Source organism: Astyanax mexicanus, chromosome 24, assembly GCF_023375975.1.
Source record: "Astyanax mexicanus isolate ESR-SI-001 chromosome 24, AstMex3_surface, whole genome shotgun sequence".
NCBI classification, from domain to species: Eukaryota; Metazoa; Chordata; class Actinopteri; order Characiformes; family Acestrorhamphidae; genus Astyanax; species Astyanax mexicanus.
This window is the reverse complement of record NC_064431.1, coordinates 16,210,253-16,237,973: the sequence shown is the minus strand read 5'-3', so window position 1 is coordinate 16,237,973 and position 27,721 is coordinate 16,210,253. Positions and strand designations below refer to the sequence as shown.

General features: G+C 42.8%; 1 protein-coding gene across 2 annotated transcripts in view; it reads right to left on the bottom strand.

Moving 5' to 3' along the window:
- The window catches only part of poc1a (POC1 centriolar protein A), a 68,123-nt gene that overhangs the window by 18,677 nt on the left and 21,725 nt on the right, over nt 1-27,721 (bottom strand). Inside the window, exons 8-11 of one of the 2 annotated variants that reach the window (XM_022682613.2) lie at nt 22,749-22,817; nt 22,525-22,638; nt 4,667-4,780; nt 4,571-4,633 (exon numbers count right to left, since the gene is read on the bottom strand). In XM_022682613.2, the coding sequence (XP_022538334.2) occupies nt 4,571-4,633; nt 4,667-4,780; nt 22,525-22,638; nt 22,749-22,817 (360 nt within the window). Of the gene's footprint in view, nt 1-4,570; nt 4,781-22,524; nt 22,639-22,748; nt 22,818-27,721 lie in introns of both variants that reach the window. The other variant, XM_022682612.2, reaches the window with a different exon arrangement.

Here is a 27,721-nt window from a genome sequence, read left to right as displayed (position 1 = left end):
GGACAGCTGCCTGGATGAGGGACGCGTTGAAAATGTCGGCCAGGACGTCCGAGAGCTGGTCTGCGCAGTCTTTTAGCACCTGTCCGGGGTTAATCCTCCTCAGCGTCCTCCTTACTTCTGCTGGTGTCACGCTGAGGGGCTCCTCTCCTGGTGAGTGTGGGAGTCTGGTGCTGGGGGGTGTGTCAGGGTTCTCAAAGCGGGCGTAGAACGTGTTGAGAGCCTCAGGCAGGGATGGGTCTTTGGAGCTTTGTGCAACGTTAGCTTTGTAGTCCGTGATGCACTTGATGCCCCTCCACATGCTCTGTGGATCCTGGGAGGAAAAGTGTCCCTGGATTTTCTGAGCATATGCAGCTTTTGCCCTCTTAACTCCAGCAGTCAGCTCTCTTCTAGCCCTCCTGAGCTTCCTTGATTTACAAATTAAAAGTGCTAAATTTACTGATGATCAGTGATGGTTTGGAGAATAATGTCATCTGCTGGTGTTGATCCACTGTCCAATCAAGTGGATCAAGTCCAACGTCAGTGCAGTGTTTTCCCAGAAGAAAACTTGGGAGGAACCAAAGCTAACATGCACCTTGCACTTCAAATGTTTTGCCAAATAAAGTATAAAGAATAATTACTATATATAGGGGAGGACCCATCCTAATCTGATCAGACAGCTTATAAATCATTGTTAAACAGTAAATAAGCTAGAATCAAAACTACAGTACTGCTTCCAGTTCACTGGATTGCTAGAGAACTTCATTCAGGCTTTTCCTCACAAACACCTGAAACTCCTACTGCCTACATGAAAGAAAGCCTGTTTGGAACTCGAGCCAATATTAATAACAGCTACAGTAGCTGACTCAGCTCTTAATCTATTAAAAATCAGCTTTACTAATGACTCACCTCCAGAGCCCAACATAAGCGGAGGAAATCTTCGAATAATTACTAATAACGTCAGTGTGAGCGATGAGATGATGAATGCAGCGAGAGGCAGCTTTATTTAATCCAGACTATAGCCCTTATTTCCCCTCTGACTCCCGGACCACGTTAATGTTAACCCTGCGCTTTCAGAGCAAACAGTCATTTCCTATGGGAGCATGTATGAACAAAGCTGAACGAGATTGCGTACTTTCTGTGGATTTATTATGGCTTCACATCAATGTCAAAAGTCAGGGGCGCAAAAATACCAGGTAACAAAAATTATCCTTCTCTCGGATGTTTTTTTTCCTCTCGAATTCATAGTTCTGCTCGCGCGCTGTGCAAATTACCTTCGGCTTTTGCACTCGATTGTTGAAAGGGGTGGTTTTGAAAGATTGGGGGTGGGGTCAGGGTCGCCTCCCGAAGGCTATTGGCTGATATCTCCAGGGTTTGTGACGGACCATCTACCTCCAAGAACCGGAGGAGGGCGGAGAAAGAAGGACTAGCTAACTGGCTATGCTAACATCCAAACAACCCGCTCTCCAGGGCTCTCTCGCTCCAGGCACCGAATGAGAACCGCCACTCCGGGCACTAAACCCGGGCAGACAGCGCCGGAGGTCCGGTCGCTCCAGGCGTTGAACGACAGCCGGTCACTCCGGGCAAAGAGACAGTTGTTTTGGATTTTAGCATAGCTAGTTAGCTAACTCTCCTGCACATCTCCCTGGAGATATCAGCCAATAGCATTCACTGAGGGAGCAGACCCTGACCCTGCCCCCGCCCCCAAACTGTCAAAACCCCTTTCAAAACTGCAGCGCAAAAGCCTCACTCAAGCAAAAACGGCAGACGGAAGTAATTAGCATAGCGCGCGAGGAGAACTGTGAATTTGAGAGGAAAATAAACATTTGAAAGAAGAAAAAGGAAGCTCGAGAGCAATATTTTGTTCAGCGTGCACACGATTCCCTTTATTTTGCTCGCGAGTTTCACATTTGCGCTCACTAGAAGTTAATTTACACATGAAAAAAGTTAAAACACACTGGTTAATTTTTTTTCACCTGGTATATTTGGGCCGCTGACTTTTGACATTGATGTGACGCCATAATTTATTTGCTTGTCACATACGTTCCACAGCTGTTCTACATCTATTTTTTAACGACCAATCACCTGTTGTCGCGTATAGTCTTCATCCACAGAGTTCAACCTGCTTCTCATGTGTGCAAGGTGTTGTTTTTTGCACAATTTTGTCACACTGGTCACCAAATCCAAGACAGCCTTTACATGTTTCACAGACTCAGCTCTGAAAGCTCCTTGCATACAAACAAGGAGCAGACCCAACACATTCTTTGAACCAATTGTGGACATGGTGTCCCAAGGTCTGAGGGCAAGGTCCGAGAAACTTCTGCACCAGCTTTTGAAAGCTCCTTGCATACAAATAATGTAGACAAGCTAAGCTAAGCTGTTGAATGAAGCAGCACTAATTTAACTCAGACTGGGCCTTCTTCTCGCTTATTTCTTCTTCAGCCCCTGATGCCCATAATACCAGCTCATTACCCGAGCACAGAAAATAAGACCTTCCCTGGGGAGGAAAGAGCAGCAAGGCGTTCGGTCGGTGTGCAGCGCCGAATTCAGGCTCATTTCACCCCTGATTTAACCTGATTAAAAGGTGCTTCATCTTTGTGTCAGTGGAAATAACCACAGTCAAATTGCTGCTCTAATTTTCAGTACGTGTTCAATAATTTAATAGCGGTACACGCTGTACCTCTGCTCCTCTCGCCGAGGCGACACGCTGTTCAACAAGTCCAGTGGTTTGCATAATTCCTTACATAATAATCACAATCTCAATTTGGTCCAATTAATTAACAATGATCCATGTGGGCAGCTGGGTCATCTGACTACTCGTACACAGCCATTACGAGGCTGTTTGGATGGCTTCTGTCTTAAAGGAACAGTCGGGAGAAAAGCCAAACGAGCATGACTGTTCAATGATCCATTCAGGAGGAATGAAGTACATGATACAATAATATATATATAACAATATATAATCTTTTTTGTTTTCCAGTTATTTTGTCAGGCAGGTATTGTTGCATCAACCTGCCCACCATCTTTCAATTAGCCTTAAATCAGACTGAGACTTGATTTGTATTCACAGATTTAGACAAAAGATTTGACTCAACTTGCATTTGTAACCAAAGACTTAAAACTCTGACTCAAACACAAAAACTTAAGGCTGGACTTGCATCCAGACACTGAAAACTTGGTTCAATTTAGTCTTCACCCCAGAGATTCGACTTGGATTATTAACCAGAAACTCAAGACTGGACTAAGGCTTGTATTCAGACACTAAAACTTGACTCAGACTCACAAACAGAGACTTTAGATTCAACTTACCATTGAGTCTTTAACCACAAAGACACAATACTGGACTTGAGACACTGAAAACTTGACTCAGACTCACACACAGAGACTGAAGGTTCTACTTAGTCTTAAACCCCAGAGACTCGACTTGGATTTGTAACTAGAGGCTCAAGACTCTAACTCAACCACAAAGACCCAAGACTGGACTTAGGCTTGCATCCAAACACTAAAAACTTGAATCAGACACACATTCAGAGACTGAAGGTTCAACTTAGTCTTACACCCCAGAGACTCACTTGGATTTGTAACCAAAGCCTCAAGACTGGACTTAGGCTTTAATCGAGACACTAAAAACTTGAGTCTGACACAGAGACTAGAGATTAAACTTAGTTTTACAAACCCAGGGACTCGTCTTGGATTTGTAACTAAAGACTCTAAACTCTGACTCAAACATAAAGACTCAGGATTGGACTTAGGCTTGCATCTGGACACTAAAACTTGACTCAGACTCACAAACAGACACTTAAGATTCAACTTAGTCTTACACCCCCAGGACTCGACTTGGGTTTGTAACCAAAGACTTAAAACTCTGACTCAACCACAAAGACTCAAGACTGAACTTAGGCTTGCATCTGGACACTAAAAACTTGACTCAGACTCACAAACAGAGACTTAAGTTTCAACTTAGTCTTACACACCAAAGACTCAAGTTGGATTCGTAAAAAAAGACTCAAGACTCGAGACACTAAAAACTTGACTCAGACTCACACGCAAAGACTAAATATTTTAACACCAGGGAATTAACTTGGATATGTAACTAGAGGATCAAGACTCAACTACAAAGACCCAAGACTGGACATAAGCTTGCATCCAAACAGTAAAAACGTGACTCAGACGCACATGCAGAGACTAAATAAAGACTCAAAACTCTGACTCAACCTCTGACTCAAGACTGGACTTAGGCTTGCATCCGGACACTAAAAACCTGACTCAGATGCATAAAAAGAGACTGAAGATTTAATTAGTCTTAAACCCCAGGGACTTAACTTGGATATGTAACCAGAGACTCAAGGCTGGACTTAAGCTTAAATTAAGACTCACCTACAGAGACTAAAGAGACATACAAGATTCAACTAAATATTATACCTCAGATAAGCAACTTGGATGTGTAACCAAAGATTTAAGACTCTGACTCAACCATAAAGACTCAAGACTGGACTTAGGCTTGCATTCGGACACTACAAACTTGAATCAGACATACATACAGAGACACTGGTCATAGCCAGTCACTTTCTATGAAGACAGATGCTGTGGTTACCTGAGTGAGGACATCAAGCTGACCCACTATGTGCTCCAGGGTATTGGCCAGTGCAGCAGAAACTCCGCCATCCGGTCTGGCCGCCCGAGGCTGTTCCTGATCCGGGAGGAACTGTGTAGAGGATCCCTGAGAGGTGTGGCTGTCCTGACTGGTACTGCGGTCTCGACCTGAACGTCTGCTGTGGGAGAGCTCAGTGGACTCCTGTGGAACCTGCAGATGGGTTGAAACATTATAATCTTGGCTCAAAATCATAAACAAACTAATTGGGATTTATTATTTAAAGGTAGATTATATTATTGAGACTTGACATCAACATAGTTTGACTCATACCCCAAAGACCTAAGACTCAACAAAAAGATTTGCACTCAGACACTCAGACTCGCATCTCAGAAACGCAAGACTTGACTCGGATTCGCACCTTAGATACTCAAGACTGGACTTAGACTATTACCTCAGACACTTAAGACTTGACTCAGACTCACAACTTAGAAACGTATGGTTCAATTCAGACACTTACCTCACTTAAAACACGACTGAGACTTGCATCTTAGACACAAGACTTGACTCAAACTTAGACACTCAAAACTTGAATCAGACTCGCATTCCAGACTCCCAAAACTCAACAGAGACTCATACCTCAGACACTCAAGACTTGAATCAGACTCGTGTTTTAGACACTTAAGGATTGATTCACTCTCTTACCTCACTTAAAACACGACTGAAACTTTCATCTTAGACACAAGACTTTACTCAAACACACCTCAGACACTCAAGACTTGACTCAGACTCGCATTCCAGACTCCCAAGACTAGACATAGATTTGCACCTTAGACACTCAAGACTTGACTCAAACTGGCATTTAAGACTCCCAAGACTTGACATAGATTTGCACCTTAGACACATAAGACTTGACTCAGACTCGCATTCCAAACTCCCAAGACTTGACATAGATTTGCACCTTGAACACTCAAGACTTGACTCAAACTTGCATTCAAGACTCTCAAAACTCGACAGAGACTCAGACCTCAGACACTCAAGACTTGAATCAGACTCGTGTTTTAGACACACTTAAGGTTCGACTCAGACTCTTACCTCACTTAAAACATGACTGAGACTTGCACCTTAGACACAAGACTTGACTCAAACACACCTCAGACATTCAAGACTTGACTCAGACTCGCATTCAAGACTCTCAAAACTCGACAGAGACTCGCACCTCAGACACTCAAGACGTGAATCAGACTCACATCAGTCAAAAAAGGCTTGACTCAGACTCATACCTCAGACACTCAACTTTTTAAATGTTGAACCACTGCTGTAAGGATTTGATTGCATTCAGCCCTCAGGGCAAGAACATCAGTGGGGTCTGGAACTGGTGTTGATACATTTGGCTACTAAAACACACAAACAAAAGAACTGCAAAAATAGCATGATATGAGATGGTATCATTAACACAGCCAAGAGTAGGATTTAGGGAATACGGGAGATGAATGCGGCAATAAGAGTTGGATAATCGCTAAACACTGGGATCTGTCTAACGTCTCAGTCCTGAAAAACACAATGGGGAAAAATAAACAGTTAAAAGAGAGTGCTGGGCCTGGAAGACAGCTGCCCTGCCATAAAGTGCCTCCTAAAAACATCTGGCCAACAGGTGCCATTCGAGTGCCTCTCACCGGTCCAAGGCAGGTAAATATTTGCCTGTGCGACCCTGGTGATTTCTGGGTAAACAGGGCTAGCTGTTGAACACATGCTGCGACGCTCGAGTGAAGCTGACTTCAATCGAAAACAAGCGGAGTCTTTATACTGTAAACACTGCAGTCCTTTACAGCAGTCTCTCAGTACAAGTGTCGGGAAGTAACGTGAGGAAAACATAACGTGGACTTTTTCTGTACTCACACTCGTTCTACTAGGACCTGCTCCAATTGCAATGTCGTCCACCAGTTTTTCCAGCAACTGGACAAAAATTTCTTCAGATCCCCCCTAAAGACTAGTTTACACCCCCGTTTACAGACCTTTAGTTTCTGTACCACAGTGTGCCTGAGTCAGGTTTTTATGGTAAACATGTGTGATGACTGAGATGTGTAGGATAAGGTAGAATTGCCAGAATTTACAGATGTATTATTTGATTCTCCTCTTGGTGGCATAATACAGCAACATTCAGATGCCAGTCAACACACAGTAAGAACTATGCACTAGGCTTAAGTACAGCTTCTAAACATGGGAGAGGTAGTTACTGTAACAAACGCAGCAGTTTGACAATCATTTACCAGCATTTTTTTTGTTGAATCTACAAACTAAAGCACCAATCAAGGTTTGCATCTTTAAAAGTATTACCGTATTTTTTGCACTATAAGGCGCACTCAAAAAACGTCTATTTTCTGGTCTATTTTCCTACACAAGGCGCACTGGATTATAAGGCGCATTATACAACACTATTAAGGAGCATGTGTGTCGCCATGTTTTCCTTCTTATTCAGCAGGCCACGCTAAGTTAAGTAAACAAAACCGTAATTTTAAAGTGAAACGAGTGCTGGATGTTAAAATACACTAGATTTCGGTCCTGAAAACAGTTTATTTGGGTGAGTAAAGCGCTTCCATTTATTTACAGTAAGCTTAGATTTCCAGATTTCCACTAAAGCTAGCCACGGTTAACAGCTAATTCTGTCTGATAGCACTACACTGAAGAACCCTGAGTGTTCTGGTAAGCCAGGGCAATATTAGCTAGCAGTTTGTCCCACATAGCTTGATTTAACACAGTAAACATGCAAGACTACAGTCTGATATACTCACATCTGAGCGGCAAAGGAGCTAACTAGCGCTTAGCATGGTTAGTGGCTAATGCAAATACTGCTCAAGTCTCGAGTCTCTGTGCTGGAGAACTAAACTGAAACTCCTGCATAATGCTGTAGTTCAGTGAAGAGGCTTTTTAGTGGATTATAAGGAGCACTGGTGATTTTTGGGGAACTTAAAGGATTTTAGGTGCGCTTTATAGTGCGAAAAAAATACGGTATACATCTAAAAATAACTATACAGAAAAATACAGAAAATTTCAGAGTGCAGCACAAGTCTTTAGACAGTTACTACACAGTGTTATAGTGGGAGTCTGACCACAAGCCCTAAAACAGTACAAATGAGGGAAAAAAGGCCAGACTCTGCCAGTCGTGACTCCTACACCTGCCCAGCTCCAGCACTGCCGTCCAACCAGCATGGAAAACCAGCGAGACCTGCCAACAGATTTCAGTGACACAGTAACCAGTGGAAATCTTTAATCACTGACTTAAATCCAACTGGCCTTTGATGACTAACCCCTGAGCTTCTTACCAAGACATTTATTACTCGGCTGAGTGTGAGACCATCCTAATAATTATGCTCTATCCTCTCGAATATACGGGAAAAGCTGTGAACATTTAGTCATTTGGCAGCTTAAAGTAAACCCTGCCTGGGTTTCCATTGGTCCCCCGGCAATGGTGCGAGGTGAGGACGCCACAAGGTGCATTTTTGCAGTGCCTGGTAAATGGCATGGCCTCGCCAATTCAAATATTTACTTACAGAGAAGTTTACCCTTATATAAATACCGTGTGGCTGGGCCCGGCACTGTAAGTCTATATTTAATCTGTCTGGACCGGCCGGCGAACCCCAGCGTGAGAGTGCAGTGTTAACACAGGGTTCCAATATGGATTGGACAATGGAATGCTATTGGTTGAGGCTGTTTCCACAACTTTACCAACAGTCAACCAATCACCAGCGTGTATATCATGTGCTCAGAAATGTAAACTCACATGTGAACCAGGAACTCTTTAGAACCTGGTACAGATATTAAATATTGACTTTTTATCAAATCAATATCAGCTGATGAAATATTTGCTGAAGCACGCTGCACACAAAAACAATCCTTTACATTATGGAAGCATTCTTTGGCTTGTAATAAAAGTGAAACACTTTTTAAAACCATATTTGTCACTAGTAAATGTTTTAGATCATTAAACGAATTTCAATATTAGTCAAACAGCACAAAAGTAAACACAAAATGCAGTTTTTAAATGAAGGTTTTCATTATTATGGGAGAAAATAACACTTTTTACACTACTGTAGAACCTTTTTTAAACCATGACACCTAAAAAAAAAGAACCATTCAGAACATTGAAATTGTTCTTGACCTGCTTTACTTTAATATATAATGATTGCTTTTACTGGAATCCTTTTCTTAGACCACTTTCACACATGAAAGTCCGGATTAGAGTCTGCACTAAGGTTTTTGTCTTTATTAGAATGTATATATTTGGCCTGTTTAGTTTTGTTTCAGACTAAAGAACTATGGGGGCTGCATACCTCTATAATTCATATTAATTTATAAAAACATATACATTTTGTAGAATGAATGTTAGTTACGAGTTTCGTGAGTTACTTTACCAGGTGTTGTGACAAATTCTATCTCTCTATCAGAATTCGACTGCCCTTCATGTACAAGTGCCCTCCCAGCAGAATAAGTGTAGAAGATTATAATCCGATTTTTTTTATTATTGTTTTAAATGAGTTAATCTACTGTTAGATTAAATAATTGAATTCCCAGTGTAAACATTTGTGACCATACAGCTGCATGATGCGCCTGCACGCAAAGAGATTATGAACACCAATTCTCTTCCTTTGGTTTGTTTAAAGACTGCCTAAACTTCCTGTATTGGTCTAAAAATCCAAACCATCTAGTTTTCACACTGCAGACGAACCAGACCATGATTCAGTAGATCTGGACCGAGACCACCTCTTTTGGTTTGACCAAACTCTGGTATTTTTGTCTGGAATGTGCTTTATGTACCCCTTCACACCTGCTACCTTAAAAAATGGAGGAACAAAGGTTCTGTAACAAGGATGTGAAGCCATAATGATCAGTTCCAAAAATCAACTGCTTGTTGTCACGCATCACATGACCAGAAGGCAATTTTGCACGACACAAACATCACTTTTGGTCTTCATTACAGGCACCCGATGCATTAATGAGGTCCTGCATCCAGTGGCTCTAGTTTTTTTTTTTTTTTTTTTTTTAAGACATGCCGCGGTGCACTTTTCCAACAGGACAATGCTCATCCACCTACACCTAAATATTGCCCATATCAGTCTACATTTGTAACCATTTATTATTCCTGGTAACTCAACTAACTTTCCGTAAGTAGTATTGCAATCCCACACTTCCTCTGGGCGCAATTATTTCTTTGATGCTTCCTTTAAGTGTAATAACTTGGAGTTCAGTATGGTGGGAGGACAGTGGCTGGAACTGGGCTGAATGTAAAGCAAGGCGAGAATTAGAAGGAATATTAAAAGTCTACGAAAGCAGAACTGAAGCTGTGCTGAGCCAACCCGCTTCAGATAGGCGGGATTAACTCGTGTTGAGTAGAGGACTTATTCACAGCTCAGCAGTAAAACAGCTGCTCAAACACACACACACACACACACACACACACACACACACACACACTTTAACACCCTCCTGATGAATCACCTGGACTGGAAAAACCAACAGTGGAAAATTTCCTGGGGCCCCAATGAAACTTTGAATCGCGCTGGTCTGACAGAGCCATCAATACCCGCTTCCTGCTCACACAGCCATTCATCAGCCCTCCCACTCGCCCGCACACACACCCCGTCCCACTGCACACAACCTGCCTCACACACTCTGCCTCACACACCCTGTCCCACTGTACACAATCCACTGCACACACACCCTGCCACGCACCCCATCTGCACAGCCCTGCCTCACACACCCCGTCCCACTGCACACAACCCGCACACACACCCCATCTGTACACCCCTGCCTCACACACCCCGTCCTACTGTACACAATCCACTGCACACACACCCTGCCACACACCCCATCTGTACACCCCTTCCTCACACACCCAGTCCCACTGTACACAACCCACTTCACACATCCTGCCATGCACCCCATCTGCACAGCCCTGCATCACACAATCTGCCTCACACACCCGGTCCCACTGCACACAACCCGCACACACACCCTGCCACACACCCCACCTGTACACCCTTGCCTCACACACCCTGCTACACACCCCATCTGTACACCCCTGCCTCGCACACCCTGCTACACTGCCCATCTGTACACCCCTGCCTCACACACAGTGCCTCACACACCCCATCCCAATGTACACAACCCGCACACACAGCCCATCTGTACACCACTGCCTCACACACTGTGCCTCACACCCCATCTGTACACCCCTGCCTCACACACAGTGCCTCACACACACCATCCCAATGTACACAACCCGCACACACACCCCATCTGTACACCCCTGCCTCACAAACTCTGCCTCACACACCCCGCCCCACTGTACACAACCCACTTTCCACACCCGCCACACTCCTCATCCCACTGCACACAACTTGCCTCACACACTCACATACGCTCCATGCACTCTACCACACACTGCACACTCTCCGCCACACACACACACCTCACCACTCCCCCAACATCTCATCCCACACACCCCCCACCAAATGCACCCTGCCACACACTCCTTGTCACACACTCTACCTCAAACAACCCAACAAATGCACCCTGTTGTACCCACCTTCCACACACATTTCCACACACACACCCATTCACACTTATCTAGTCACAAACACCCCCACCGCACACATCCACCCACCGTCCCACACCTCATGCCACTACACACAACCCACCACATGCACCTTGCCGCACGCCCCCTCAGCACAAATCACACCCACTCTGCCGCACACCCCCTGCCACACACATTCTGCCTCACACACCCCCAACATCCCACTCCCGCACCCTGCCACACACCCCTCAACACACACTCTATCTCACACACCCCACCAAATGTACCCTGCTGTACCCCCTCCACACAGACCACAAACACCCAACCACACTTGTCCTGTCACAAACACCCCCACCGCACACATCGACCCACCGTCCCACACCTCATCCTACTACATACAACCCACCACATGCACCTCGCCGCACGCCCCCTCGGCACAAATTACACCCACTCTGCCACACAACCCCCTGCCACACACATTCTGCCTCACACACCCAAACATCCCACCCCTCAACACACACAACCCACCACACAATCCACCTCGCACACACCCCACCACACAAATCCCCCCAACATCCCACTCCTGCACACACCCCATCCCACTGCACACAACCCATCTCTCCCCTGCCACACACATTCTGCCATACCCACACACATCCAACATCCCAAACCCGCACCCTGCCACACGCCCCACAACACACCACTGCTGCACACATCCTAGTTCACATGGACCTGAAATATTCTGCACAGCAAACCAAAACCACTTTAATATGTTCTATATTTTACAATGTATACGTTGGTCAACAAAGAGTGAATTCTGTCCAAATTCCTAAATGGAGTTGGCTGTTCTCATTGGCTGATTTCTCAATACTCTAGATTGCCTGGGTTATCCATTGATGAGTTTGTGAATCATTCCAATAGATTCACGTGTGGAGGAAGCGTGTGGTAATGCAATGCTGCTGCTGCTACCAGGTGAAATACACGTGTGCTTTACTTCTGAGAGGACACTGACGATTTTAGATCAGAGGGGGTGAACAACCCAATGTGCCATGTAGTTGTAGACGTACCCATACACGCTCATTAACACCCACACACACACACACACAACCTATCAAAGTCTTCCCTAACCCACACATTCCCATCTATTCCCGCACACACATCTATATTCTTTCCACACGTATACCCATTAGTACCACACATACTTAGACATACCCATCTATACCCATATATATCCCAGTGTTCACTTTAAACAGATGTGCAGTCTGATCTGGGTGTGATAACGCGTGTGACTGCAGTGTAGATGAAGATGCTGATGTCTCTCCATCCCCCCACCCCCACCCCCACCCCTGCTGTGGCACTCGTCTGCCAGTGCACGTGAGGAAGAGGGGGCTGTGGTGGAGGGTGAGATGTGGAGCAGGGAGGATTGCAAGATACGAGTGTTTCCGTGTGATTGTGTATGCGCGAGTGCGTCTGTCGAGAGTGTATCTGCGCGAGTGTCTGCGTGAGTGTCTGTGTGAGTGTGTTTGTCAACAGTGAGTGTCTCTGTGAGTGTGAGAACTGAATGTGCAGTCCAGAGCTCCACACTATCACCAACACTCTGCAGCTTAACCCTCACACCATCCCAGCCCACTATCAGTGTCCTTAGCTGAGCTCAGAAGTCTTCATTCAGAAGTCCTGCCGTTATAGGGCACGCCCACAGAGGCGGGGTTACATGGCAAGGCTCACTTAAAGTGAAACCTCCACCGATTTGAAAAATTTTAAATGTAAGAGTAAAGAAGAACAGAGGGATTCATGTCTGAAATATGGCATACAAGGCATTACCACCCTCAGTGAACAGTGCAGTGTGTGGCAATGATGGTGACCGGTGGTGTCTGGCTAGAATTGTCTGTGTGTTTAGCGAAATTCAATGCAGGAAGCATTAGCCTAACATCTCCGGTAGTAAATTACCGTATTTTGTGCACAATATAAGGCAAACTAGATTATAATGTATACTATTTCTTATCGTTTCTTTTTTCTGGTCTATTTTCATACATAAGCCGCATTTTAAGAGACACTATTATGAACTTCTTATTCAGCAGGTCTTGCTACTGGGTGGTGGTGGTGGGTAGCTAACTAAGCTAAGCTAAGCTAAGCTAAAGCTAAGCTAAGTAACTACCAGTGTTAAGCACGTTACTTTGAAAAAGTAATTCGTTATAGTTACTAGTTACTTCTCCAAAAACTAAAGTAACTGAGTTACTCCACTATAAAAGTAACTAGTTACCAGTGAAAGTAACTATTGCGTTACTTTAGTGTTACTCTCCCCCGTAACCCCCACCTTCTCAGAGCGCGTTTCATAAGCCAGATGAATAGAGTGCACGACAGCAAAGACAAGTACCTGCACAGAGGTTTTTCCTTCGGGGACATAATGTGTCGTTCGGGGACATAACATTTTTACCTTTGACCTCAGTGAGTTTGAAACAGTGTTGGTATTTCCATCTGGAAAAGGCTGTTTTGCCACTGGATTCCTCCTCACTCGCCATCTCTCACTATGCGCTGTAAGCACCCGCCACTATGCATGCGCTCTAAACACCCACCCACCTTTCTTCTCTGATTGGCTGAAGACGTAATCTTACTATACCTTAGCCAATTATTGCTTAACATAAATAATTGTTTTTTATATAAAAAATTAAATGTTTTTTCTTGATTTCACTTAACATAAATACTTGTTTTTATAAAAAATATATAAAATAAAGAAAGTCTTTCTTGACCTGACATATTTAACACTGTAAATCTGAACATTGAACCTGTTGTTCTCTGCAGGGCAGCAAGGAGTGGTTTTATAAAACAGAACCGTGTGTATGGTCTAGACCAGGGATCACATATATGCGGACTGCGGTCCGGGTCCGGACCCAGACGTTGTCCAATACGGACCCATACCGATAAACTACTGAAAAAGATTTCATTTTGACAGTGTTCATTTAAAGCACTGGAACTTTTCTTGTCTTTACGGTATGTGCGCTCTGCGGCACAGTGAACTTGCAGACCAATCACGTGTGGTTTAAAATCTTCAAACACTCTCCTCTGCCAATCAGATCTGTGCAGACCGCTGCCCTGGCTAGTGAATTGGGACGAGGGCGGGAAAAAACGCCTTTATAAAGAGAAAGGGAGCCCGAGAACTGGCGGAAACTAAAGACACGCCGAGCGAGAGAGACAGAAGCGAGACGCGTGTGATTGGGGGAGAGTGGAGGGGGGATGAGGAAGGTGCGGTGTGTGTGTGTGTATGTGAGTGTGTGTGTGTGTGTGTGTGAGTGTGAGGTGGAGAGAGAGAGAGAGTAATGCACAGTGACTTGGATAAGTAACTTTAATCTGATTACTGGATTGGAAATAGTAACGTGTTAGATTACTTGTTACTGAAAAAAGGGTCAGATTAGAATAACACGTTACTTAGTAACTGACATCACTGCTTGTGACTTACACACACAAAACACGCGCACACACACGCGCACACACACACACACACACGTGCACCTTTGTATGAATGAAAAAACAAAAAGTTCATTGAGCGGCTAAAGTAACGTGCAGTAACGGGGTGTCGGAAATGGTAACGGCGATATAGTCACAGATTACTCGTTACTGAAAAAAGTAAAGGCGTTAGTAACGCCGTTTATTTCAACGCTGTTACTCCCATCCCTATGACTTTCTTTTAATATCAAACGAGCGCTGGATGTTAATCTACACAGATTTATCCCCTAAAAAACTGTTTATTTTTGTGAGTAAAGCACTTCCATTTATTTACAGTAAGCTTAGATTTGTGAATTTCTCCAGCACTAAGGCTGGAGCATTAGCCGCTAACCGCTAGCGGAACCCTGAGTGCTCAGGTAAGCCAGGGCAATATTAGTTAGCGGTTCGTCCCACGTAGCTTGTTTTAACACGGTAAACATGTAGACTACAATCCAATAAAATAATATACTCACCTCTGAACAGCGAAAGAGCTAGCTCTTAGTGTGGTTAGCAACTTTAGCAATGTTAATGCTGCTCCAGCAGTGCTAGCTGGGGTTAGCAGCAGGCTACAGGCTGATAATACTCACCTCTGAACAGGGAAATAGCAGTTAGAAGCTAATGCTAATACTGCTCCACTCTCGGAGCTGGAGAACTAAACTGAAACTCCTTAATACCTGATTGGTTAAATTCATGTAAAAGACGCACCGGATTAAAAGGCGCACTATCTATTTAGGGGAAAATTAAAAGATTTTAGGTGTGCCTTATAGTGCACAAAAATACAGTAAAACGCTCAGTGACTGGTTTGTAGAAGGGTGCATGTCAGACGTTGGTGTGTTATTTGCCAGTTTAGCCAGCTGCTTTTTTTTTTTTTGATGTTGTGCTAAATTCTGCTACCCTGCCAGAATCCGACTCCCTTTTCATGTAGGTGTGTCTTGCGGCAGAATGATCGTAACAGAATCCCCTCAGATTGCTTTTATTTTTTAAAACTGATTATAAAAAAGGTTAATCCTAGAGTTACAGTAGATACAGGAAACACTGCTGCGTGATGCGCCTGCATGCCAAGGGGAATCATATTTCAGCACAACACCTCTTCTTTTTCCTCATTTATTGTTTAATAGGTGATGGTAGACTGTCTCAACATCCCACAATTGAAATGGTCAAACTGTTCAAAAAAAGTGTTTTCACACTGCAAACAAACCGCGGACATATTTACTATTTAGTCCAGATCAAACAGAAACCAGGTCAAGCCAGGTAAAAAAAAAGCAGTTTAAATCTCCTAATTTAAACTATCTAATACTTAAAATTTCATTAACTTCTGATAGAAGATTCAGAGCCCTGAATGAAGTCTTTTTTTATTTTTTTAAGTTAGAAACGTTTCACATTAACCTACATAAAGAACAGAGCATTACTTCTACTGCTACACCAGACACAGCCTAATGAATCTGAGCTCGAGTCTAAAAGCTATTTTCAATAGCAGGTGAAGAACGGGCAGAGAGGGACACATTACCACTACTTACCACGACTCTGAGCACAGGGACAGAACTCTCCAGCACCGGCCCGGTCCTCAGGTTCCTCTAATTACACCTGACAAATATAATGAGCCTATTAAAGAGCTGTGGTAAAAGCATTTCTGTGAATTACAGTGGGCTGACGGGCCCGGCTGACATTTACAGAACACGTTCACAAAGTGAAGGCTCTTCTCAGAATCATCGGAAAGCTTTTCTCAGACTCGAACCTGAGTCACGTATCGCACAGCGCGGACAGTTGGAGTCTCGAGTTATGCCACGATCATTATCAGACGGGAACAATAGAGAGAACATTACAAAGAAGTAAAACATGATATAATGTTACATTGATTTTGGAGAAGAACTTTCTGAAGACCCACTTATTAAACCTCATTACATCAATATGTTAAATATACAATAAAAAAATCTTTATTTCCTTCATTTTTAAATATTTTTTTAATTGCTTTTGTGGATGACCTGTGGTGTTTAAAAAAACAGATCATGAAAATCGACTACCTTTGCTGTAAAATTATACTATACAGATCTGGAAAAAATTAAGAGACCACTCCAGTTTCTGAATCAGTTTCTCTGATTTTGCTATTTATAGGTATAAGTTTAAGTAGAATTAACATTGTTGTTTTATTCTAAAAACTATAGACATATATAGCATTTCTCCCAAATTCCAAATAAAATGCATTTATTTGCAGAAAATGAGAAATGGCTAAAATAACAAAGATGCAGAGCTTCCAGACCTCAAATAATGAGAAGAAAACAAGTTCATATGCATAAGGTTTTAAGAGTTCAGAAATGTATATTTAGTGGAATAACCGTGGTTTTTACAGTTTTCACAGTTTTCATGCATCTTGGCATGTTCCCCTCCACCAGTCTTACACACTGCTTTTGGATAAATTTATGCCACTCCTGGTGCAAAAAATTCAAGCAGTTCAGCTTGGTTTGATTGCTTGTGATCATCCATCTTTCTTATGAATATATTCCAGAGGTTTTCAATTTGAAAAATAATACAGCAGCCCAATTTCCAAACACTGGAGAACGTTTTCTGGCTTACCTGCTCCTCCCCAGTCACAAAGCTTACACGGGTTGCCAGATTCACACACAGTGGCAAGTGACGACGAGTCACGTTTCAATGTCCAAAATGCCCGTCTCTACTACACTAGTGGTGGTGATAAATTATCCAGCTATAGTTAGCAACCGTACTGAAGCTCAGTGATTACCTGTTCAGCAGAACAATAGCCAGCTCACCAGTTTCCATGACTGCTGCACACTGTTTGCCTACTGTTGTCTATACCTAGGCAACACATGGTGTGGAAATGGGGCTGGGAGAATGGCGGTGGGCACGTTCCAATAACAAAATACTGGCTAAAGCACTGCTGATAAGAGCTGCCAGTGCTTAAACTCAGCATGTTTCCTTAATATCTGATGATACATCCATGTTATGAGTTACTACAAACAATTATTATCCGCTAATTCTAATAGTTCTTTAAGTGCGTGCATTAAAAGCCAAAGCCAAGCAATATATAACATTTCATACCAAATATTAAACACTTCTTTTACTTTTTAAATCTTTTTTTAATAAGTGCATAAATAATGAAATGTATATACTATATTATTTTAATGTAAAAAGCAATGACAAAACTACAATTAAAATATTAATTGAACATATTTTTGCCTTTTTCCCCAGATTATTTTGGTTGCCAAATACTTAGTGTATCTACAGAGATTGGAAAATGAAACTGAAACACCTGGTTTTAGACTACAATAATTTATTGTGGTGACGGAAAGTTCTGGTGGAAACAGGAGAGTTGTGGTGCACATTGAATTCTGTCGTGATTTGGGCAGCTGTGGTTTTATGTTTTTTGGATACAATCCGGGTTAGCACCCGAACATCCCTTTCAGACAGCTTCCTCTCACAGCGTCCACAGTGGACGTGCTGTTTGTCCAACAACCTGGTCTAACTCTTGTAAAACCCTTGCGTCCGTGAGTCCAATATCTAGGAGAAAGTTTTATCTGGATAATAGAGACAGTTACCTGGAGGATAAATTCTGTTAATACCCTTGATTTCAAAAGAAACAATTAATGAGCAGGTATCCTAATACTTTGGTCAATAAATGCTAATTTATACTACAGAACATTAAAGTCTAGTCTATTAATGGAATCTCTGCAGTCCAGCCCTCAGTTTCAAGGGCAAACAGAATATATATTTCAGGAGAAACAACGAGTGAGCAGGTGTCCCGATACTTCTCTATACAGAGTAAAGCAATCGTGATTTGTCAGAAAATTGATGACCTACTAATGTCCAGTCTATCTGATTACTAAATAAAACGGAAACAGATCAATTTCAATCGCCTACATGACTTCTCTTAAACATCGGCAGCGTCGGAATCTCTGCAGCCCCGCCCTCGGTTCCGGAGGTGAGCAGGACGCCAGGAGAGGTCGGTTTCCTTTTACAATCGCTAGTAAAAGACATCGCTTAAAAGCTCCAGGCCATTGATCGGTGTAACTGTATCCGGTGGTGGAGTGAAGGTCATGCTGTGAGGAAAGTTAGGCGCTGGTTCCCGGCGGGCGCAAGGCTCATATATGCCCTTGTTGATGTAAGTAACCCTGCTGCTGTAGAAAAAAGCCGAAACCCAACACCTGTGGTACCCCTTCGCTCGCTAAACTGGCGACTGGCGCTTCGAGGCGCCCTCTCCACGACACTGACATCTGATGAGGGCTTTTAATATTTAACCGCCGCTAATGGTGTTTTCCTCCATCTCTCCTCTGCTGAGGCTGAAACTCCATATTCTCCAGTGTCCTCCTGAAAATCCTGACTGGTAGAATTTATCCTAAACTGGACTTAGTTCATTTTGTTTCAGTCTAGTATCATTTTATACTTTGCAAATAATCTGAAATCAGCCACAAACCCTCAAGGGTCAGAGTCAGGTCTCTATGAGTAATTGTTAGCTGAGTCTTAAGTCCAGTCTTTAGTTTCAGGGGTAGGAATCCAAGTTGAGAGTCAAGTATCTTTAGTGCAAGTCTAAGTCAAGTTTTGAATCTCTGGGGTATGAATCCAAGTTGAATTCCAAATCTCTCGAGTGTGTGTGTCACATCTTGAACCTTTAGGGTTCGAGTCTCTGGAATGTGAGATTGAATCAAGTGTTGCGTATATGCAATATGAGTTCTAAGGGGATATGAGTCCAATTCGTTCTAAATCCTTGGCAATAAGTGTCCTAGTCGAGTGTTGATTCTCTGGGATATGAGTCTGAGTTGAGTTCTAAGTCTCTAGGATAAGAGTCCAAATTGAGTGCAAATCTCTGGGATATGAGTCTGAGTTGAGTTCTGAGTCTCTGGGATATGAGTCCAAATTGAGTCCAAATCTCTGGGATATGAGTCTGAGTTGAGTTCTAAGTCTCTAGGATAAGAGTCCAAATTGAGTGCAAATCTCTGGGATATGAGTTTGAGTTGAGTTCTGAGTCTCTGAGACATGAGTCAGATTTGAGTGCAGAGTCTCTGGGATAGGAGTCTGAGTGAAGTGCTGAGTCTCTAGGATATGAGATTGAATCAAGTGTTGCGTATATGCAATATGAGTTCTAAGGGGATATGAGTCCAATTCGTTTTAAATCCTTGGCAATAAGTGTCCTAGTCGAGTGTTGATTCTCTGGGATATGAGTCTGAGATGAGTTCTGAGTCTCTAGGATATGAGTCCAAATTGAGTGCAAATCTCTGGGATATGAGTCTGAGTTGAGTTCTGAGTCGCTGGGATAGGAGTCCAAATTGAGTGCAAAATCTCTGGAATATGAGTCCGAAATGAGTGCTAAGTCTTTGGCAATAAGTGTCCTAGTCGAGTGTTGATTTTCTGGAATATGAGTTTGAGTTGAGTTCTCAGTCTCTGAGACATGAGTCTGATTTGAGTGCAAAGTCTTTGGAATAGGAGTCATAATCAAGTGTTGATTCTCTAGGATAGGAGTCAGAGTAGAGTTCTTAGTCGCTGGGACATGAGTCTTAGTTGGGTGCCAAGTCTCTTTGGCAGGAGTCGGAGTTGAGTACAAAGCATCTGGGATAGTAGTCCAAGTCAATTAATGAGTCTCTGGAATATAAGTCTAAATCAAGTATTAAGTCTCTCAAGACAGAGTCGAGTTCTGAGTCTCTGGGACATAAATCCAAGTTGAGTACTAAATCTCTGGGATATGAGTCTGAGTTGAGTGTTGAGTCTCTGAGATATCACTCCAAGTTGAGTGCTGAGTCTCTGGAATATGAGTCTGAGTTGAGTGTTGAGTCTCTGGGATATGAGTCCAAATTTAGTGCAAAGTCTCTGGGATATGAGTCTAAAATGAGTGAAAAGTCTCTGGAATGTGAGTCCAAGGTGAGTACTAAGTCTTTGGCAATAAGTGTCCGAGTCAAATGTTGATAAGTTTGAGTTTGAGTTGAGTTCTGAGTCTCTGAGACATGAGTCTGATTTGAGTGCAGAGTCTCTGGGATAGGAGCCTGAGTTGAGTGCAAAGTCTTTGGAGTAGGAGTCTTAGTTGAGTGTTGATTCTCTAGGATAGGAGTCAGAGTAGAGTTCTGAGTCTCTGGGACATGAGTCTTAGTTTGGTAACAAGTCGGTGTTGAGTACAAAGTATCTGGGATAGGAGTCCAAGTCAATTAATGAGTCTCTGGAATATAAGTCTAAATCAAGTATTAAGTCTCTCAAGCCAGAGTCGAGTTCTGAGTCTCTGGGACATAAATCCAAGTTGAGTACTAAGTCTCTGGGATATGAGTCTGAGTTGAATGTCGATTCTCTGAGATGAGTCCGAGCTGAGTACTGAGTCTCTGGGATATGAGTCCGAGCTGAGTGTTGATTCTCTGGGATTTGAGTCTGAGTTGAGTGTTGAGTCTCTGGGATGCAAGTCTAAGTTGAGCGTTGAGTCTCTAGGATGGAGGTCTTTTCATGTAGAGGCATACAGTGCAGATCATGTCATTTATTGGTGCAGGGGTTTCAACTTCTGACACTTTTTCTGATTTTCTGTTGTAATTTGTTGCATTTCCCAAAAAAGAGAACAGCGAGGCCCTTTAGGTTATTCTACAGGATACCAGTTCAAACTCTGTTGGCTTTGCAGATGGGATTATATCTCTGTGTTGAAAAGCAGGTCTCTCTACAATTGTGGTTGTAAAAAATTATGTTTTGGGGAAGCGGATGTTGAGACATTTATCAGTGTCGCTTTTGGCCAAAACTTTCATTTGGGTGCATCTCTAGCAGAGGCGTGCAGACATAGACATCAGGTGCTAAAGCACCACCAACTCTGCCCTTTATCAACCAAAGAATGAAATGATCTTTTAAAAACCTGAGCGATTAAAAATGAGTAAAAACAGAATGCCCTGAAATCAGCTCGCACACACCCGACCTCTCGCTTCCTCTGTCACGTGATCCCACGCGGTCGCGCGCAACGCGATGCGCTGCAGCAGCAGTTCAGTCAGCGAGTCTTCAGCACAGCACACACGGCAACAGATAGGCTTCTTCTCCCCCGTATACCACCAGCCAGGTAACATACACATCAAGTAAAATCCTACCGATTGCCCTCTAAGCCCAATGTGAAATCATTTTGTTGTGCAGTAAAACGTCTCATACAGCACCAAACTACTAAGCATCTTTAGCCGACTGGTCACCAGATAAACTAGCCGCTCTAGCCCAAATCAATGCTAGATAACGTGAGGACGACCACATACAGCCCCTGTTCTCGACTGATTTGCGTGGGGGGGGGCAGTAAAATTAAGTGGGCATGTTGATATTCATGTTGAAGCCAGAAATATATTCAGGGCTTGATTTGTACATATGGTATTGATAAAAAGTGCCCTTTTTCCCCCTAAGCACTTGCCCCCCCAAAATGTCTGTGCACGCCACTGATCTCTAGTACTAGTAGAATAAAAAAAAGGTATGATATGAGCAAGATATAAATAGGTTTGATGTTCAAAATGATTTTCCATAAAAAAAAACATTCCTATATAATTTTGCCAACTTGTACAAACAACAGTCGCAGCATCAAGAACACAGCTTACACTCCAAGAGAGTGTGTGTTTATGTAAGTGTACAAGTCTGTGTGTGTGTGTGTATGTGTAAAAGGAAAACTGAAGAAAAAAAATCCCAGTAGTAATCCCAAGTATGGGAAGGAGGGAAAAGGTCAGGAATGTCTGGAACGTCACATCCAGCTCTGCATGATAACGATCTACACACTAAGGCCTTCCCCCTCATTCAGCTCCAGCTGTGCTCCCCTCTCCACTTCACCAGTGTGAACAAAAGGAGCATTCGTTTGGAATGGAGTGATAGTGGAAGAGCGAGGTGTACTTCCATGTGTAGGAATTAGCTTTTATCCTGTGTCATTGTGACAACATGAGGAGGTAATATACCAGCGGCCTGACCTCACCTGTGCCGGGTTATGAGTGCTGAAAGTGTCAGGTTCCTCGCTGGTGGTTTTCTTCTGCAACCTGAGCACTTCACGGTAATCTGTGCCATCAAAGTTTGTCCGCCAAAGCATCACCTGTGAACAAAATAATCGCAGATTTCTATTTTACCATTTATGAAACTAATGATTTAGCATCAATTCAGGGAATTTGCTCAGTCCTGCTGCAACAGCAGAGAACACATCACCTGTTCATCAGATCCACCGGACGCAAAGTGATCCCCCGTCTGTGAAAACGCCACGCATGTCGCCGGACCCTGTAGACGTGGAACAGTGCTAGTCACTACATAGAATCAAGATGCTTACACATATGGTCAATCACTGTAGTTTATGGCACCAGTAAAGCTCTATAATATCTATATGAGGACTAGAAATATGATAAAACACATCACATGCATTGTCATTTACACTGTGATAGGGGTGAAATGATTACTCAAGTAATTCGAGTTACTCGCTTTAAAAAACTGATCGAGTAATTTACTGTGCCTCGAGTAATCGTTTATTTAATTAAAAAAGTCAGTACGCGGTAACTTGCGCTTTTGATTATGTCACCCGCGCGCAGGAAGAAGGAGGAAGTGGCGGAGGTTTTAATTGAGAAGAGGGTATTTTGAAGCGGCGAGGGAAAAGAGTGACAACTCACGAGGAAAAAGGGCAATAATAATGCAGCATTTTAGGCTGAACAGCGTGTATTCGCTCTTGCCTCCCACAACAGCACGCTTTAATGCTGCACCGTCTCAGCCGAGGACACATTAACGGTGAAGCCAGGAGAAGGTTAATATAACTTTGTACCTTAGTAACATAACGACAGAAATGTGGAGTGCTAATTATTATTAATACTGTCTAATGTGTGGTTAGTTCATGAGAAAAGAGAATTCTGGACTTAATACAGGCTCTATGGAAGTGAACACAGCGCTGAGGAGTTTATAAACAAATACGGCTGTTCGTTTGCAGAAACTGTGTAACCCCACCCATCCCCATAGGTTTCAATGGCAAAACAGAAAACTTTCAATCACGTTTCTTTCTAATATACTGTAATTCTACCTCCATTATTTAAGTGCAACAGCTAGTGTAACCTCTGCTTATATTGTCATTTTTTTATATCCCCACAGAATTTGTTTTTTAAAACGTTATTCAGCTCTATTCAAAAAAGGTGTGGTTATTGTAAAAGGGCTGGTTATGGGCGGGACCAATAACAGACCGTCAGCTCTGCTCCGCTCTGCAGCCTGTGACCTCGAGGCAGCCCTCAGGGGCGGGTTTATTTAAATGAGTAGGCTGTCTCTCCACAGTCTTTCTCCCTCCTCTGATCTCTACTGCGCAGACTCAGGTTTCAGGATCGGCAACATGGTGAAAGATTTTGGCTTCATTTTCATTAAATGAATGGGTACGGCGACACGACGTCCATCTTTTTTACAGTCTCTGGGTGATACGAACTGGCAACATCTCTGCTGTTCAGAAGCTAAGATGCACAACATAATGCAAATGTTTATGCCTTTTTTATTGATTATTTCCCTATAGTTTTAATACTTACAAGAAATCCTTGTTGAAAATAATTTAACTTAATTTAGTTTAATTTAATTTAATTTAAAAAGTACTAATTATTAAATTATTTTTTTCCTTTATTTATTTCTATTTGTGTTTGCAGTTTGGAAATGTATGTTGTGAATTTAAAAATATAACTTATCTAAAAAAGGAAATCAATTGGTCATTCATTATTAAGTGAAATGTCTTGTTTTCTCTTGTGTATTTTTAAATTACTCTTTAAGCAAACAAATATGTTTTATCCGATTAATCGAATCGATTTTTCAGTAGAGTACTTGATTACTAAAATAATCGATAGCTGCAGCCCTACACTGTGAACCACTGACTAATCTTTTCTACAGGTAAAATTACAATACAATCATACTGTATGAGACCTGATTCACTTTTCCTACAGAGACTCCAGTATTAATTTACACTCATACCTCAGATTTAAGAGAACGTATCAACCAACGACTCCAGATGTGAATCGGGTTTGTACCCAGAGACATCAGTAGGACCTCCCTGAAATTCAAAACCCAACTGGAACTCTCTGCCCAGAGACTAGAAGCTTATCTCGAACTATCAATCCCAACTATAGTCCTATCCAGAGGGGATTAGTTTATTCCCGTCCGGAACGACCATGTTTGTGTTTTTCTCAGACGTCCTCTAAGAAAATTACAGGTTGGAATATCTACAGTTTTTTGCTGAACTCCGCACATCTCTGAGTTTCGTCACCTCACATTTAATAAAATAGCTCTTTGTCCACCGCCATGCACCATAATTACACTGGCGCTACTGAATGTGACGTCATGTGACAGAGAAAGCCTAAAAACTCACTGGTGTTCCTGTTTTTTTCAATTGCAGTCCGGATGCAAGAGTTTTATCACTGAGCAGAACTGTGAAATATTTCTCACAGGCTTCCCTCTGAGAAACTGATCCTGTCTGGACAGGGCTTAGGAGATGACTTGGCTTCTTGCCTAGAGATGAGACTTGATTCAGACTCAATACAGAGATTTGCTTTCTGAATCAGATTCAATACAGAGATTTGACAAAACCCAGAGACTCCAGACTCAACTCAGACTCTAAATCACTCTTAGTGAACATAAAAGCACTCTTAGCAGTGAAGACTTGGACCGGTTACTCGACTCTAACCAGCGATTCAAGGTGTGACAAAGAACTGTACCATTAGACTTTACTCTACACAGACTCACAACCTACAGACTCAAGACTTAACTTATCATGGATTGTAACCCAATTATTTTGTTTCTTCTCTGTTTCTTCTCAGGTTTAAGAAAACACAGTCCTGCGGGGTTCTGCAGTTTAATTACCTTCTACTGTTCAACAAAAATAAGCTGAGCCACCCTCTCTCTCCTCCATACCCACAATTACCCTTGCAGGAAGTGCCCTCCGCCAGCTCGTAGGAGGAAAATTACAGCATTGTGACGCCATATTGACTTTGGTCAAATACAGAAGGTTAAAATTAGGCACTACATGGTGCTACAGACAGAGCGGCCAAACCAGACATGCTTTCACAGACACCGCTCTGGCGGTGCCAACACACACCGAGGCACAACCCCGCCCACACGACTAGCACAGTCCATAGTGGAAATAGCAACATGAATTAGACTCCAGCTTCTACTGGCCTGGAGCGCCTGTAGAAATTGTAATACTGTAGTGGAATCAGAGGATGGGGTAACTTTACTGACCGGCTGATTGGACTGGCTGCTGTTTATCATCAGACCACTGAAATCACTGGAACCAGGGAAGGTATAAACAACAGCACCAAGACCAACAGTTCATTGCCTGATCACCTATGGCAGGGGTGTCCAAACTATGGCCCGCGGCCAATTTGCTGTATTTCAGAAATAGAATGAAAGTTGGCCCGCTGTTAAGCAGGTTTTTATAATGTGAGATTCAAAGTTTGAATGCTAGGTGTCAGAAATGGGCCATAGAGTCTAAAAGCGGAGAGAGCGAAGTTTTAGCACAGAAAAACGGGCCAAAGAGTCTAAAAGCGGAGAGAGTGCGCAGTTGTAGCGCAGAAAAAAACGGACCAAAGAGTCTAAATGCAGAGAGAGTGCGCAGTTGTAGCGCAGAAAAACGGGCCAAAGAGTCTAAAAGCGGAGAGAGTGATCAGTTGCAGCACAGAAAAACGGGCCAAAGAGTCTAAAAGCAGAGAGAGTGCTCAGTTGTAGCACAGAAACAGGGCAAAAGTTGCCGTAATTAAGGAGTTTAATATTAAGAGACATCATAAAATGAAACATCAATTTGAGAAATCTTAGTTTACACAACACTGTCAAAGATAAAGATAGTAAGTCAAGTAAAATGGTGTGTAAATGAAAGTAGTCAGGAGAATGTATTATTTAAAGTGGTATATTTCATTATTTGTTTTATTACAGAGTCTGTGGCCCGTGACTTCAAATATATTTCTCCTTCTGGCCCCCAACAAAAAAAGTTTGGACACCCCTGACCTATGGTCTTTATTAAAGACATTTTCATAGCCTAGTGTTACGTTAATAAGGTCCTTCAACCAGTAACCGTACCTTTATTGAATGCTCCAAAATGCTATTCCAACAGGACAATGCTTATCCACGTACTGCTGCCACCTCAAGAGCTTTCCTTGAAGGTATATACAGATGCTATGCCCTGGCCAGCTGCATCACCAGACCTATCCCTGATTTAAAAAATGTGGGATGCTATTGGATGTGCTATCCATGGTTTGATCATGGGATGGATTCTGGATCTCTGGACATCATTGGGAACCTCTACAACTCCATGCCAAGAACTCTTGGCACATTGCATTACTCAAACGTTACACAGTACTTTTATATTTGTAGCTTAATATATATTGTCCATATCAGTCTAAATGTTTAATGATTTATTGTCCCAGGTAACTTCTAACTTCTGCACTTAAGCACTGCAACCCCCCACAATCCGATCACTGCTCTGATAATGGAACAACTGAGACTGTGAGATTGGATCAGGTTCTGATTTAGCCTGACTGTGCAGTGTATCATCTGAGTCCATACTGCTTGGATTAGGATGACAGAATCATTGTGTGTGTGTGAGCGTAGGTGACTCATAGTGACTCATGCAACTGACACCTCCTGCCAAGTTCTCAGATGCACCTCCTCAATGATCATACTACCTGAGTGTGTGTGTGTGTGTGTATACTACTACACACTCTGGAGTCAGTCAGTCAGTAATCAGTGAACGTTGCACAGCTCCACTCTGATTCAATCCTAAAATAAGTATTTGGACCGCCTGCTGGCGTACGCTCCACTCTCTCTGGAATGTGTTCTGTATATCTGGACTAATCGCCGGTTTCCGGTCCAGCGCAGTACCGAGTTGTGTTGCAGGCACCGTGTCAGGACGACCCGCTTCACTACAATGAGTCAAATACTGTGAAAATCTTGAGTATCCTGATTCTTATGTTTGGTATCTGAGAAATTTGCTGTGGATTTTATTTCATTCATTCCCAAGAGCTTCCCAACTCAACCCAAAAGTTTTGAATGAAGCTTTGTCATTCCAGAGAACACAATGCTGGAGGTTTTATACCCCTCTAGCCAAAACCTGACATTAGGCATGTTGCCAATAGCTTCCTGTTTGTATGTTTATCTTCTCCAGAGAGTCCTATTCTATTAGC